The sequence below is a fragment of the Danio aesculapii genome, chromosome 13 (genome assembly GCF_903798145.1).
Source record: "Danio aesculapii chromosome 13, fDanAes4.1, whole genome shotgun sequence".
In the NCBI taxonomy this organism is placed as follows: Eukaryota; Metazoa; Chordata; class Actinopteri; order Cypriniformes; family Danionidae; genus Danio; species Danio aesculapii.
In genome coordinates this window covers 43,847,837-43,863,431 of record NC_079447.1, presented here as the reverse complement: position 1 = coordinate 43,863,431, position 15,595 = coordinate 43,847,837, and the positions used below count along the sequence as shown (strand labels likewise).

At 37.6% G+C, this 15,595-nt stretch overlaps 1 protein-coding gene across 1 annotated transcript in view; it reads left to right on the top strand.

Moving 5' to 3' along the window:
• pdzd7a (PDZ domain containing 7a) overlaps positions 1-15,595 on the top strand; it is a 71,223-nt gene that overhangs the window by 44,407 nt on the left and 11,221 nt on the right. Inside the window, exons 11-15 of the mRNA XM_056471009.1 lie at positions 4,075-4,166; positions 4,260-4,351; positions 6,574-6,645; positions 11,516-12,085; positions 12,788-12,888. Coding sequence (XP_056326984.1) covers positions 4,075-4,166; positions 4,260-4,351; positions 6,574-6,645; positions 11,516-12,085; positions 12,788-12,888 — 927 coding nt within the window. The remainder of the gene's footprint in view (positions 1-4,074; positions 4,167-4,259; positions 4,352-6,573; positions 6,646-11,515; positions 12,086-12,787; positions 12,889-15,595) is intronic.

The window sequence follows — 15,595 nt, the reverse complement described above, 5'->3', positions numbered from 1 at the left end:
AAAATACAATTGCTGGCATTCAAAACTGTGTTTTCTTACACTTTACTGGCAGATTGTGAGCACTAAATTGCAAGAATGTTTTGTGATTTTGGGGAGATTTACAAAGGCAATATTTGGCGTGATAATCAGCGATTATGTCTACACTTGATTGGTTTTGATGTCACAAATAGCAGTCTGTGAACTGATGCTCTGTTTTACTTCTGGCAAACTATTTGCTCTTGTGCAAGAATTCTGAAATAGAGGACAAATGGCTTTGGATGATTAGTTTTGTCACCATAGCTGCTGCGAAGTGAATGATATACCTCTGTATTGTGTAGAAATAGAATAAGTGCTTCCTGAAACCAGGTTCATTTGGCGCTCATTTTGGACATGCTGACATGCCTTCTCTCTTAGGCCTGGTTTACACTAAGTTTTGCTACGGTTACGCCATCCATCCACACTACGCCGGAGTTTTAGAGCACCGAAAACGGAGCGTTTTGAAAATGCTCAAGAGGCCATTTTAGTTTGAAAACACTGCTGCTCCGTGTTAGTGTGGATGGGAGAAAACGGAGACATCTGAAAGCAGAGGCAGGGCTGCAGACATTCGCCTATCTGATTGGGGCTTTTTCCTTAAAATTAAGTAGCCTACACACCGTTCAGTCCTGCATCCTCTCCTTGTAAGTTCAGACTTCGCAAGTTATGGATATGGACACTCCCGAGGACACATCGAGTAAGCCTTCAAAGGGAACAGTGTACTTTATAACCTCATTCACATGACCCTGGCTACTTTGTTTCACTTTCTTAACAATAAAATGAAAGTCTGATATAAGGAACTGCCTATTTTCATTTTGAAATTAGCAACTTAATTTACACCAAAAATGTAGAGGAATCGTGTAGCTGCATATTTACATGTCCGTCATCTTCACTGCGTGCATAACAAAATGTACACTCTAAAAAACGTTGAGTTATTTATTTAACCCAATGGTTGAGTTAAAAATATTTGATGTATGTTGGGTTATTTTTAACCTTTATTGGGTTATTTATTTAATAACTCAACCAATTGGGTAAAAATTTCTAGTCAACTGATTTACCTGACACAGAACAGCTGTATTAATATGCGTGTGTAGCGTTGTTTTTGCATTATAACATTTATTTAAGCTAAAGCTCAAGTTTATTTAGTTTTTTTAATCAAATTACCTCTCAGTGTCGTGTTTTTTCTATCTGTTTCACCCACACTCTAAATTATTGATGATACAAACATGCGCTTCGTAGCCTATCTAAATTAAATGGATAAAAACACTGTGTCTGGAACTTAAAGTGAAGTGGAAATAAAGCATTTAAAAAAAAATTAAAACTGCATGTTATTTATTTACATAGCAATACTTATAAAATTAATAGTAGTACTAGTAATAGTAGCAATAGTATTACAAGAATGGAAAAACAAAACAAAATTGAATCAAAATAACCCATAGTTGGGAAGGTGCTATAATAACCTATAGTTGGGTTATACTGTATGTTGGGGTATTTTTAACCCAACTATTTTAACTGAGTAGCCTGTAATATTACAGCCTCCTTTCATTCTCATTGAAAATAGGTAACATACCCTCTCTTTTGCTGAATATCAGTTTTAATAATCAATAATGGCCATTATAAAAGTATAACGTACAATAAGTTTATACATTATAGGAAATAAAGGCAAGCAATCAATCAAATGTGCAGAATCAGTGTACGTGGTTACATTATTAAAATATTAGCTTAAATATTAGAACAAGTAATATATTCAAAAGACCAAAGTCAGGGAATATGTCATTATATAAAGACAACAAGATGAATTAAATATATTGTTTAACAACTATAGTGAGATTAGATCCAGCAATAGTTCCTTGATGAACAGTCCGATGTGCGCTGCTCTCACCTGGGTAGATGACGTCCACATACGCTGCATCACATGACAGAGTGTGCATGTGGTCACGTGATGTGCGTTTTCAGCAGTGTAGTGTTGACAGAGAGTTCTTCAGAAATACTAGCATGAGTCAAGAATACAGCATTTGTAGCTGCAGTTATAAACGTTTAATATTGTAGAGTTAATGCTTAACAGATAATGAATTCACTATTTGGTAATACTTAATATATGATTCATAGTGTGTAGTTATTATAAAGTGTTACCGGAATCATTTCAAACACTTATAAATAAAAACGTGATTAGATGCAGTATTAATTTCAAGGTGTCTTTATTTTTATAGTGTTTTTTCAATGTAGATTGTGTTCAAAGAAGCTTAACATAGATGAAGAAAAAAAAAAAGAGAGTAAAAGTCATAATATGTTCACATGCTTTCAGATATAACAGCAGCTTACTACAAAGTGCCATAGTTAACTGAAAAGTTACACAAACAGCTGTCAATATCACAGAATCATTATTTGTGCTTTGAATATCGCACGATTATATCACATAATATGTTTTACGAAGCTTGTAAATGAATTGTGGCTCTGCGTAGTAAACGCTGCTCAATCTGAATGTACATGTTGGAGATTCACTGCTTATTACACAACCAGCTTTACTGACCAATGCGCATGACAATGCAATGCGATTTATTGTACAGGTCTACTATAGAGTATGTAAACTGTGTGTGAGCCAAGACGTTCATCTGAAGTCATAGTATTTTTAAAACAGTAGATCTGAAATACCCGGATGTCCTACTACTTCTGCAGAGATTTTAAAGTGGACACTTTACTATTCCTTAAAGTTTTAGGACACCCAAAATGAAAATTATGTCATTAATTATGCTATTAATAGAACATAAATGGGGTGAAGGTTAGGTGTTTATACATCACTACACAGTGCTCATGAATGTGTGCCCTTTACTGACACTAAGGAGAAGAAACTGTTGAATAAAGTTATTATTTTAGTTTGATGTGTTTTGAGGATGATTTTAATACCATTCTGGACTTTAAATGAGTCTGAAAAGTTTGCTGCTGTTGACAGAGGATGAGGAATATCTCTTATTTCATCTCAAATATCTTAACTTGTATTTCAAAGATGAATGAAGGTCTCAAGGGTTTGGAATGACATATAAGCTTGCTTGAGTAATTATTAACATAATTTTCATTTTTGGGTGAGCTAACTTTTAAAGGGTGCAGATTATAAATGGAAGTAAAGCAACGCAACTGATGCTGGCAGGTCAAATTATAATGACAACTTGCCAGACATACTGCAGTTCCTCCAAATTTACTACGCATATTCATACTATTTCGCACATTCCTCTCTAATGGTCATAACATTAGTTCAAATAAACTAGCTACTTACTCAGATCTTCAGACATAGTGAGTCTGAAGCCCTATGTTAGCAGGTTTAGGTCTGCTTATTTAGGGTTAACCCTAAAGTCTCTAGGACGATGGCTTTATAGGTACAACTTGAACAACCATGCTTTAGACATATTTAAACATAGTAATTCTGCATCGAAGAAATGGACCCTAAATGACCTGAATGAATTGTCTTGACCTGACAAAAAAACAAAAACAATGAAGGATTTTGTTTGTGATCAATAAATCTGACCCAAAGAACCAAGCTTAATCAAAAGTCATAATGGGAAATGCATTACATAGAAAGCAGCACTGTTTCTTTTGGTGAGTAGATTTTGAAAATGGAAAACCAAATAGAATTACTTCATCCTAAATGGTTGTGCAGTCGCTCTTCTTCAGAACAGGAGCAATACAAGAATGCAGTCCAACAAAGCCTCAATTTCCACTCTAATTAATAATCTACATAATTTATTAGAAAGAATGCGAACGAAGACTGAGCTCTATTCTCAGCCTGTCTTGTTTCATAACGCTTTGAGTACAATCACAAAAATAAATAGGTGGACTTTGGCCAATAAGAAGAGTCTCGTGTTTCACTCGCATGTATTTTGGAACTGACAAGCATTTTGGTTTACTATAAAAGGTGCCCAGTGTAATCAACCAATCCAAGAGCTTTAACTAATTTAACTTCCTGTTCCAGATATAAGCAAATGATCTACAGGTTTGAAAAAAACCCTAGATCACTGACTCCAAAAGTTCACATTGTAATCTAGGGCATGTCCTCTACCTGTTTTTCAGTTTCTAGTTGATCGTGTGGTTGAGGATCTGGTGCGCCCCCTGCTGGCTATCTTGGACAAGCCTGAGAAGCTTCTGTTGCTGAGGGAGGTCAGGTGAGCAGTGGAACAATGTCAGGCTGTACAGTACTTCATTTATATAAATCCTGCCTATGTTTACACTATCCATTCTAACGCTCTGTTTTGTAGAATGATCATTCCTGCCACAGATCTGGGCCGTTTTGACAGTATGGTCTTGCCCTTTGAGCTTGAAGCTTATGACATACTAAAAAGCCGGTCTGGTAAGAAAATGTTTCCTTTGAAAAATCAGCTTTTTAAAGCAATAAAGTAGGAACTATACAGAAATGTCAGTCAGAAATGTACAGATACCTATGAAAGCCCATTCCCGCCACTGAATAAAAAGATAAATAAAAAAAAAAAAAACAATGTAAAAACAAATTATAAAGTCAGAATTCTATGTTATAAAGTCGCAATTTTGAGTTATAAAATCGCAATTCTGAGTTATAATTGCGAGTTATTAAGTCAGAATTGCGAGTTAAGTCAGAATTCTGAGTTATAAGGTCGCAATTCTGTGTTGTAAAGTCGCAATTTTGAGTTATAAAGTCACAGTTCTGAGTCAGAATTGCGAGTTAAGTCAGAATTCTGAGTTATAAAGTCGCAATTCTGTGTTGTAAAGTCGCAATTTTGGGTTATAAAGTCACAGTTCTGAGTCAGAATTGCGAGTTAAGTCAGAATTCTGAGTTATAAAGTCGCAATTCTGAGTTATAAAGTCAGAATTCAAAGTTTTAAAGTGAGAATTCTGAGTTATTAAGTCAGTATTGCGAGTTGTCAGAATTCTGAGTTATAAAGTCGCAATTCTTTGTTGTAAAGTCGCAACTCTCAGTTATAAAGTCGCAGTTCTGAGCTATAATTGTGAGTTGTCAAGTCAGAATTGCGAGTTAAGTCAGAATTCTGAGTTATAAAGTCGCAGTTCTGTGTTGTAAAGTCGCAATTTTAGTTATAAAGTCACAGTTCTGAGTCATGAAGTCAGAATTGGTAGTTATTAAGTCAGAATTGCGGGTTATTAAGTCAGAATTGCAAGTTATTAAGTAGGGACAGGGTAGAGTAGGTGTAGACCGTAGGGATTAAGGGTAGGTGTAGACGTTAGTAACTTTGACGATTGAGTTTAGGATTTGGGTAGGTGTAGATGGTAATTAATGTGACTATTGGGTTTATGAAATGGGTAGGTGTAGATGGTAATAACTGTGATGAATGGGTTTAGGATTGGGTTAGGTGTAGACTTTAATAACTGTGACGGTTGGGTTTAGGGATAGGGTAGGTGTAGATGTTAATAACTGTGATGATTGGGTTTAGGGTTGTTTTAGGTGTAGATGGTAATAACTGACGATTGGATTTAGGATTGGGGTAGGTGTAGATGTTAATTACTGTGACGATTGGGTTGATGGATGGGGTAGGTATAGATGGTAATAACTGCGATAGTTGGATTTTAGGATTGGGGTAGGTGTAGACGTTAATAACTGACGGTTGCGTTTAGCATTGGGGTAGGTATGTAGACAGTAATAACTGTGACAGTAGCGTTTAGGATTGGGGTAGGTGTGTAGACAGTAATAACTGACGGTTGAGTTTAGGATTGGGGTAGGTGTGTAGACAGTAATAACTGACGGTTGCGTTTAGGATTGGGGTAGGTGTGTAGACAGTAATAACTGACGGTTGCGTTTAGGATTGGGGTAGGTGTGTAGACAGTAATAACTGACAGTAGCGTTTAGGATTGGGGTAGGTGTGTAGACAGTAATAACTGACGGTTGCGTTTAGGATTGGGGTAGGTGTGTAGACAGTAATAACTGACGGTTGCGTTTAGGATTGGGGTAGGTGTGTAGACAGTAATAACTGTGACAGTTGGGTTTAGGATTGGGGTAGGTGTGTAGACAGTAATAACTGACGGTTGCGTTTAGGATTGGGGTAGGTGTGTAGACAGTAATAACTGTGACAGTTGGGTTTAGGATTGGGGTAGGTGTAGATGTTAATAATTATGGGTACAGCGCCATCTCGCTGACAACATAGTTTTGACACGTGGGTCTTGATAACTTAAGGTTACTCCTTTGTCTTGCAGTCTGCAGACAGACCCTAATTTAGGCATGGAGAACCAGCTCATTTGCATTTAAAGGCACAGGTGCAAAACATCTAAAATCCCTCTGCCACAAAAGTGGACAATTTTAAAAAAGATATGATAAATCATTTAATATGTAGTTTGAGGTGAAACGTCACAGATGTTTCTGTGTCACATGAACTGATATGAATTTTAATGTTCAGGAACAGGTGTATTTAATAGAGTGGCTATATCCTGAGTGCCTGATGGATCCTTTTCCTATATAATTTAATCCAATAAAATATTTTGAAAGAACTGCTTTATAAAAATCTATAGGTTGGCATATACAATTTTTGTAAAGTAAAAAATAACTGACTAATATAGCGTGGTAAATGTGAGTGATTTTTGGTTCTACAGTGAGGTCTCCTGTCCTTCGTTCTCCTCGTCATGGAGGAACACCCCGTCGCCATCTAATAACACCCATCCCAGGTAACTTTCCTGCTGGTCTGAACTGGAGTTTCTCATTCTTTCATTTCTCTTGTGCTGTACCATGCCCTCCTACTGATCCTTGTTAGATATTATATAACCAGAAGATGCAAACAGTCTTCTGCACCAGCCTTTTCATATCCTGAATGACTGACTGTACGCTTACACACATACATAAACTACAAATATCCTGTTGCTGATATTTAATCCAGACCCCCCTTCCTCTACACACACACACACACACACACACACACACACAGTCCTCTTTTATTTTCTCATCCCTTTTTGACAATGAGAACGTTTGATCATTGTAAGCTGCCATTTGGGGACACGAATGCATAATTTGCATTATAGACAAACATGCATCACTGCCAAAATAAGATAATCTGTCTCTTATTGCCAAATAGCCTGCCTGCTGACACCGCATGACCTCCTGACCTCTAACCCTGGAGCGCACAGTACCCGCTGTCATTGTCCACAGTACTGGTCTACATGTGCCTCTGACTTTTGAATGGAAGTCGTTTCTGAAATGCAAGAAAGGCGCCTTGCATTGTTTAACCTTCAAGCGTCCACCCACGCAGGTCTGAGGCTTAATGCAGCTCCTTTGTAGCGTCTACAGAGGAGTAATTCAAAACTCTCTGCGCTAGAGGCCCCTGAAATCTGAGCGAGATGTGCATGTATGCAACGCCACACCGCTGCTTACTCAGTGGATATGAATGCATGATTGTCAGTCACATTTCTGGATGAAAGAGAAAGTGTGTGTAAGGTTTGGTAACATCTGCACTGATTTATGAAGATGTAAATTAATTCAACATGATGCAGAGAGGTCTTGATCACCCTCAGGGTTTTTATTTTGTGATAACAATCAGTTAAATGTACATGAACCTGCTTATTACGTTGCTACTTACCACATACAGTTGAAGTCAGAATTATTAGCCCCCCTGAATTATTATTTATTATTAATTATTCGTTTTTTTTCCACCAATTTCTGTTTAACGAAGACAGATTTTTACTTGTCATGATGACAGCAAGTAATATTTTACTAGATATTTTTAAAGATATTTTTTAAGGCTAAAAGTGACATTTAAAGGCTTAACTAGGTTAATTACGTTAACTAAGGCAGGTTAGGGTAATTAGGCAAGTTATTATATAACGATGGTTTGTTCTGTATTGAAAAAAATATAGCTTAAAGGGGCTAATAATTTTGACCTTAAAATGGCTTTTAAAAATTAAAAACTGCTTTTATTATAGCCGAAATAAAACAAATAAGACTTTCTCCAGAAGAAAAAACATTATCGGACATACTGTGAAAATTTCCTTTCACTGTTAAACATCATTTGGGAAATATTTAAAAAATAAATAAAAATTCAAAGGGGGGCTAATAATTCTGACTTCAACTGTATGTAAGGATTGGATGCAAAATATTAATTTGGGTCAAAATATTTGATTAGCTCACTGATTGTAAAGCTTCCACAAGGAAAGCAATTGTGATTAAGCAAAGCTGCGATTGTCCAACCCATATTTTCAGTGATGTATGTGATCAGTAGTAAATCTTGCATGAAAGCCAGAGGGTGCTCTAGCATAGATACTACAAAAACCCATGTAGAAGTAACCCTAGAAATTCCCGTTGGGTTTTATTGTAAACAGAAGATTCAACTGCTTTCATTGATTTAGCATGACTAACCCAGGATGTCAACATGATGTCAGATTGACATCATACCCTAATGTCGTGGGGCGTTGCATTTTGTTTGGAAATGAAAAACGGATTGACGTCAGAACCCAACGTCAGTCCAATTTCAATGTCCAATTATGGACAGACGTTGCATTTTGGTCACTTTCCAACGCAACCTAAAAACAACAAAATATCAATGTCTAATGATGTTACAGCTTGATCTTGTGTGGACGTTACCAATATCAATGTTTCCTCTAGGATTGTTTCCAGCTGTGGTGGCAGACCTTTAACACAGATCTACCAGCTTCCTATGGCGTTCAAGAGTCAAGATCGCATTTATGTAACACAAGCATGCGAATCTCTTTGCTTGCGCGCCAATTTTCTCTGTTTGTGCACAAAACTTCTTACACGCCCCCTCAAATACACGCTGCTCAAGCACAGATTTTCTTGTGCGCTTTCAAATAAACGCTGCTGAAGTGCGATTTAGTGCGTTTATGTAACAAGTATGTCTCCAACATTTATTAGATCGGCTAGGAATATTTATGAATGTCTCCAATAGGCCTACAGAGCAGCATTAATGCATCCTGAAGTAAAGTGAAATGACTATAAACTCCAGCAAGATAAAGTCATTGTATGCAGAACCATAGATTTTTATCCATAAAGTACAATTATGGAAACTGTACATCTTAACTGAAAGCTACGTCGTGTTTGCTAGCCTCACGCACCTGTCAGTCAATCAGTAAGTCAGCATGTCACCTTAAAGGGTTAAACAAATAACGCACAGCACTACTACGGTTGCAGAAAAGTTTGCGCTGTTATAATTCACTTACCTTTTAATAAGTTTTGGTGTGATTATAACCCGCTATTAAAAAAAACGACTGAATGTCTTGAATGAGAACCTGTAATGTAGCCGTGGCGGGATGAATTTTGGTGTGGCGCCCCGCCATGGAAGAATGAATGTAGCGGACACCATGAATATGGCCAGTGGTGTAAAGCAGTGGTTCTCAAACTTTTAAACCAGCGACCCCCAATGTAAGATTGTCAAGAACTCGCGACCCCCCACTACCAAAGCATATCCAAACAATAAAAATAACTTCTTTTAAGCTGTTCACAATATTTTAACTATATTTACTATACATTACAGGGCTCGAAATTAACATTTTTGCTTGGTAGTACTGGTGCTCCTAACTTTAAACATTTAGGCGCACCAGCCAAAATTTAGTGGCACCCACCAATTATCGCACTGTTACTACAAGTTTTATAAACCGATTTATTGCATTTGAAATCAACACTAATCAAAACTAACAGTCAAAAAAATATATATGCATGCTTGAGGAAAATATGTCTCAACGAAATCCCGTTATCACAAGAAAATACATTTTTATAACATAACTGAATGACCAAAAGATACACGGATGAACCGCTCACCGGCCCTGCACGCACTGCTTGACATGAATTCATTAATGAATCTGTTAACGATAACTGTGCTCTGTTCTCACGCCTGGTGTCTGATATTGCACAGATGCTTTTGACATATACCTTATTATTTGCATACGCCATTTTAATAGCAATACCGGTCTTTTCATGAGCTGCAATATTAGTTTAATCGTAGTCGGTGCAAGCCCTTTTACGATGGTGTACATGGTGTTAACCTTTAAATATAGCTGCCACTTGTATGGCTGACAGCATCTGGCGATTAAATGAAGGATTAAATAGAACATCTCATGCTTAAAATGTGAGGATGTGGCAAACAGTTACCTGAAAATTCGTCCCACAGACTTTACAGTGAATGCTTTAGTTATTTTTCATAACGGACTTGAAGCCACTGGAAGTCTTTTATCCACTCTTTGAAAAGTGTAGATGGTGGATTAACATTCACCACATGATCAGTAATCAGATGTGCCATTATTTGTAGCTTTAGGTGTTTCTAAGACAAAATCTGTCAGTGTTGTTTTTATTCTCTCATCTTCAGTGCTTTACATTTTCGCGGGTGTAGCTCATGTCATCTGAAGACAGGAGGCGTTGACTGAGTGATTGACAGCTAATTTTAACCAATCCATTCGTGTTCAATTCTAAGAGCAGTGGGCCAATAAGAAGAGTGCGAAGGCTGGGCAAGCATTGAAGGCTTTGTTTACTGCGGCAAGTTGACATGACAACAGTTTTTAAACTGTTCCTGAGCGCTGAGTTTCAAGTACAAAAATGCATTCTGCCTAAATGTGTCCTAAATACTTTATGAATTCATCAGTAATCTTTTTAAAAATCTGAAAATATTAGCTTCCACTTGTAATACTGAAAAATATTTATTATAATTACTGAAAATTACACAATTTTTAAATCACTCTCGCGACCCCTTGAAATTATTCTGCGACCCCCCCCGCAGGGGTCGCGACCCCCAGTTTGAGAACCACTGGTCTAATGATGCAACAGCTTGACGCTGTGTGGACATTACCACTATGATGTCTATCAGATGTTGGATTTTGGTTGCCATCCCTGATGAATAAATGTCAGTATTTGATGTCAAAATGAAGTTAGCTTAAGATGTTGGCTCGATGTTGGATTTTGGTCACTTTCCAACACAACCTAAAATTAACCAAATATCAACGTCATTTCATGTCATTATTGGATGTCAAAATAATATTGTCCTTAGATGCTGGCCACCTAAATCTAACCTAATATTAATATCTTATGACGTTGTGTGTCTGGTGGGAATAATCACAAAAGTATAGAATCATCTTTATATGGATTTATTACTAACACTCAATTGAAGTTATGGTATTTTCATGAGCTTTTTCAGATGTAGCAGTATTTAATACACAGAGCCATAGTTCACTGAGAAGTGACTCAAACAGCCATTATAACAGAATGAATATATCAGTGTCATTATTGTCAGATTAAATTGATTGAAACTTTGAATGTGGTTTTGCCTAGTTTGTTGGTGTACTATGACATTTCTTACTATATGTGGTACTACTGTGTACATACTAGATAAAATGCACATGAAAATTGCCTTCTATTAATCAGCCAGGCCTAAAATAAGTAAGCAATATGCTATTTAGCTGTAGTATTAATGGTAACTATCATTATCATGCAGCAATTGACCAATCACAATCAATTGACCAATCAAAATCAAGTATTTCAGACAGATAAGATGACATTCGAAAGAGTGAGATGGTTTAAATATCATCTTGTATCCTCTCACAGACTACAGGGGTGGATTTCACCTTCAGCCGGTGCAGGATCTGGAGAGAGAACGACAACTCATTGAAGATTTGGAACGAATGCGTTTGGCAGGTTTACCGACTGGACGACTTCCTCCTCCTCGAGCTTTCACCCCTCTTTTGGATGTACCGGTGGACACCTACATCACAGACTCGCTCCGTAACCGCTCTTTGAGTCCTGCTCGGTCCAACTTTTCACACTCAGAGTCCCATTACAGCACAGAACGCACTGGACGCTCCCCCCAGAGAAGGGACAATGGTTTCCCCCATGACTCTTTATCCAGCAGGGGTGATTCTGTCCCAGAACGAGGAAGGTCGCCTTATAGGAATGGACATAGAATGAAAACAGACAAATCTCTGAATGGTAAAGAGGTAAAGTATACTGTAATGAGTGCACACCGCCGGAGCAGGACACCATTGTCCCAGGTGTTTGCGCCTAGCTCAGATCAGCACTGGAAAGAACCAGTGAATGGACACTCGGACAGCCAAGATAGACCAGAGCAGGAGTACGAACTAACCACGGTAACCATCTCGAAGACTAAACAGTCCCTGGGTGAGTTACCTGGATCCTAAGTTGTTTGTTTCCTGTGCATCTCTATGCAAAAGTTGTCACCCCAATGCTAGGATGTTTTGTATGGTTGCCAGGTTGCTATGTGTTTCTAATGTTTGTATGTGGTTTATAGGGTGCTTTAGGGGGTTGCTAGGTGGTTTCAAATGAACTCAATCTGTATTAGATTCTAATCCATAGTTTTGGTTTGGGCCTGTCCTCTGTAGTGAGATCATCAGATTTTTCCATTCACAAAGCAAAAGTGACAAGTTTGATCACTTAGATAAGTAATCTCTCCTCCAAAGGCCTTTTCATGTCGGAAACATAAACAGTGAGTTACATGCCAAAGCTTAATTCTTGGGGTTAGGGGATTTTTTTAGATCTCTAAATCAAAACGTGACTAACGCCTATTTACTGTGGACACACACCCGAAGCAGTGTGCAGCTCTTGTAGGTTAGGTGATTTGTTCAAAGGTGCTACCTTTGTGGGTACAGATGATGGAAGAGATTGCTGCCAGTACTTAGAATCGAACCCATAAACTTTGTCAGACCTAAAAAACAAATATTGGAGAGATCTAAGCTTTATCATCTGGAGACATCCAAAATATGTTTAGTTAGGATTGGAATAAGTACCTGTTACTTTTAGGGAAATTAAAAATTATCGGTTAACATTTGGGTGGTTAAATAATTTATGCTGTTCTTTGTGCAGGTATAAGCATCTCAGGTGGGATTGAGTCAAAGGTGCAGCCAATGGTGAAGATAGAGAAGATCTTTCCAGGAGGAGCAGCCTCTACCAGTGATGTCCTGAAGGTAATATAGCCACCGCTACAGGCTTAGCAGTGTTGCAGTTGAGACCATTATGTTAGAGTTAAAGACTAACTTAAGGAGGTTGCACACCAGATTATATACAGGGCATCCGGAAAGTATTCATAGCACTTACAGCACTTATTCCAAAATGGATTAAATTCATTTATTTCCTCAAAATTCTACACACAATACCCCATAATGACAATGTGAAAAAAGATTTTTTTATTAAAAATAAAAAAAGCTGAAAAATCACATGTACATAAGTATTCACAACCTTTGCTTATTACTTTGTTGATGCACATTTGGCAGCAATTACAGCCTCAAATCTTTTCGAAGTCACTTCATTGATAATTTGGCAGTGTGCTTTGGGTCATTGTTTTACTGGAAGATAAACCGTCGCCCCAGTCTGATGTCAAGAGCACTCTGAAGCAGGTTTTGATTCAGGATGTCCCTGTACATTGCTGCATTCTGTCTGGCCACTCCCCCACACAGGCCTGATTGGTGGATTGCTGCACAGATGGTTGTGCTTCTGTAAGGTTCTCCTCTCTCCACAGAAGAACACTGGTGCTCAGACAGTGACCATTGGATTATTGATCACCTCCCTGACTAAGGCCTTTCTCCACCGATCACTCAGCTTAGATGGCCTTCCAGCTCTAGGAAGAGTCCTGGTGGTTCCAAACATCTTCCACGTACGGATGATGGAGGCCATTGTGCTCATTGGAAGTTACAGAGCAGCAGAAATTTTTCTTTATCCTTTCCAAGCCTTGTGCCTCGAGACAATCCTGTCTCGGAGGTCTGCAGACAATTCCTTTGTCTTCATGCTTGGGTTGTGCTTTGACATGCACTATCAACCCTGGGACCTTATATAGACATGTGTATGCCTTTTCAAATCATGTCCAATCAACTGAATTTACCAAAGGTGAACTCCAATTAAGCTGCTGAAACATCTGAAGAATGATCAGTGGAAACAGAATGTACCTGAGCTCAATTTAGAGCTTCACGGCAAAGGCTGTGAATACTTATTTACATGAGATTTTACAGTTTTCACATTTTTTAGAAAAATCTGTTTATATAACTGAAATCTAAACTATAAATCAATTCATTTGTTTTATTTATGTTTTAACTGTACATCATTAAAAAAGAAACAAGGTGTATTTTTCACCCATGCTAACAAACATTGGCTAAATAAATATTATTGCTACAGTACATATAACCAGTTTCCTGGACAACTAAAAGATGGTTAAAGTGATGACCATAATTCATCTATTGTAAATAAAAATATAATTAATAAATGATGTTAACTTAGCCATCTTAAAAATTCCGATTTGAGCTTGAGTGAATACACCATGTGAGATACGTTAAGCTATTGAACTGAACCTCCTTCTGGTCTCTGTCTTGATAGTGACCAAAATGAGCTGGTCTTGACTTCAACGCTGATGCTAATGATGCATAGGGGAACAGTCATCAGACCTGTAGTGTGTGCTACACTTAATGCCACGTCCAAAATGTGATACAGCATATACAGTGATACCATCTGCTTCATCTAGTCATGTTTGTGCTGCATGCATTAATGTGGTATTTTACCTCAAAGCTGTGTCAGTGATGTTTCTAGGCTTGTGCAGGTGTTCAGCAGGAATCTCAGGAGGATGCCTCTACTTGTTTATTTAGAGTCTTAACAGAATGACTACATATTTGTATTTTCTCCCTTAATGGATAACTGCTTACCTCAATCACACCTAATCTCAAAGCCAGACCTATGACTGCTGTTCTGATCCGCTTTTAATAGCATATATAGCCCACTTAAACAGGATCCAACATATAAAATGAATAACCATAGTTGAAATTGGATGAGACAAAGTTGTTCATGATCTCATCTAAGCTCATGAATGTCTTTTAACAGATTCTGTATTATTGCCACATATAATGCATAAAGGATATTGCTGGAGGGATTCGTCCAGGCAATATTTACTTGATGAATAATGTGTTTGACACCCGATCATTAATTAGGAGGGTCTGGTAATGATCAGTTGCTACAAGCCAAGTTGCTGGTTTCTGTTTAGGTTATACCTAGCACTCAGTTACATTAGCTGAGCAGAGAGGCATTTTTATATGCTGAAGTGGCACAACTCATTCATCATTGATGAATTACATCAACCAGGCTAGAAGTTTTTTTTTTTTTATTTGAGTCAGCTGCTTTGTTTTAAAGTCTCTGCTTTCTGAATATAGGCTGTATGTCTCTGCTGCTTGGTCCTGGCTAGTTTATGGGGTATATTTCCTGAACAATGACATAACTTACTGCTTAACTACCATCGTATGATGCAGTGATGAAAAATCTAGCTAGTCTGACTGTATCCTGAACTGTGTCATACATCTGTTATTTGAACCATGTTGGGTAGAACCGTTTTTTGTGACATCAAGCATTTGGAGTGAAAACTTTCTGAGATCTCAAAAAAAAAGTCATAATGTTTGGGTAAATAATAGATGTGGCATCTAAGATCAGCTTCACTGTTTTGTTCTCAGTTATTTGGCTATTACTTACTTGGATTTCATAACATCTGGGGATCTACCATGGTATTATTCTATTAATAGCATTTATACTATATGATTATGACACGGCACACTGCAAAACAGCTTTAAATCTTCTAACAAACCAAAAATAAAAGAGCAGAATGTAATGTGTATAATCATAAAATGAAGGCTATGGATTATG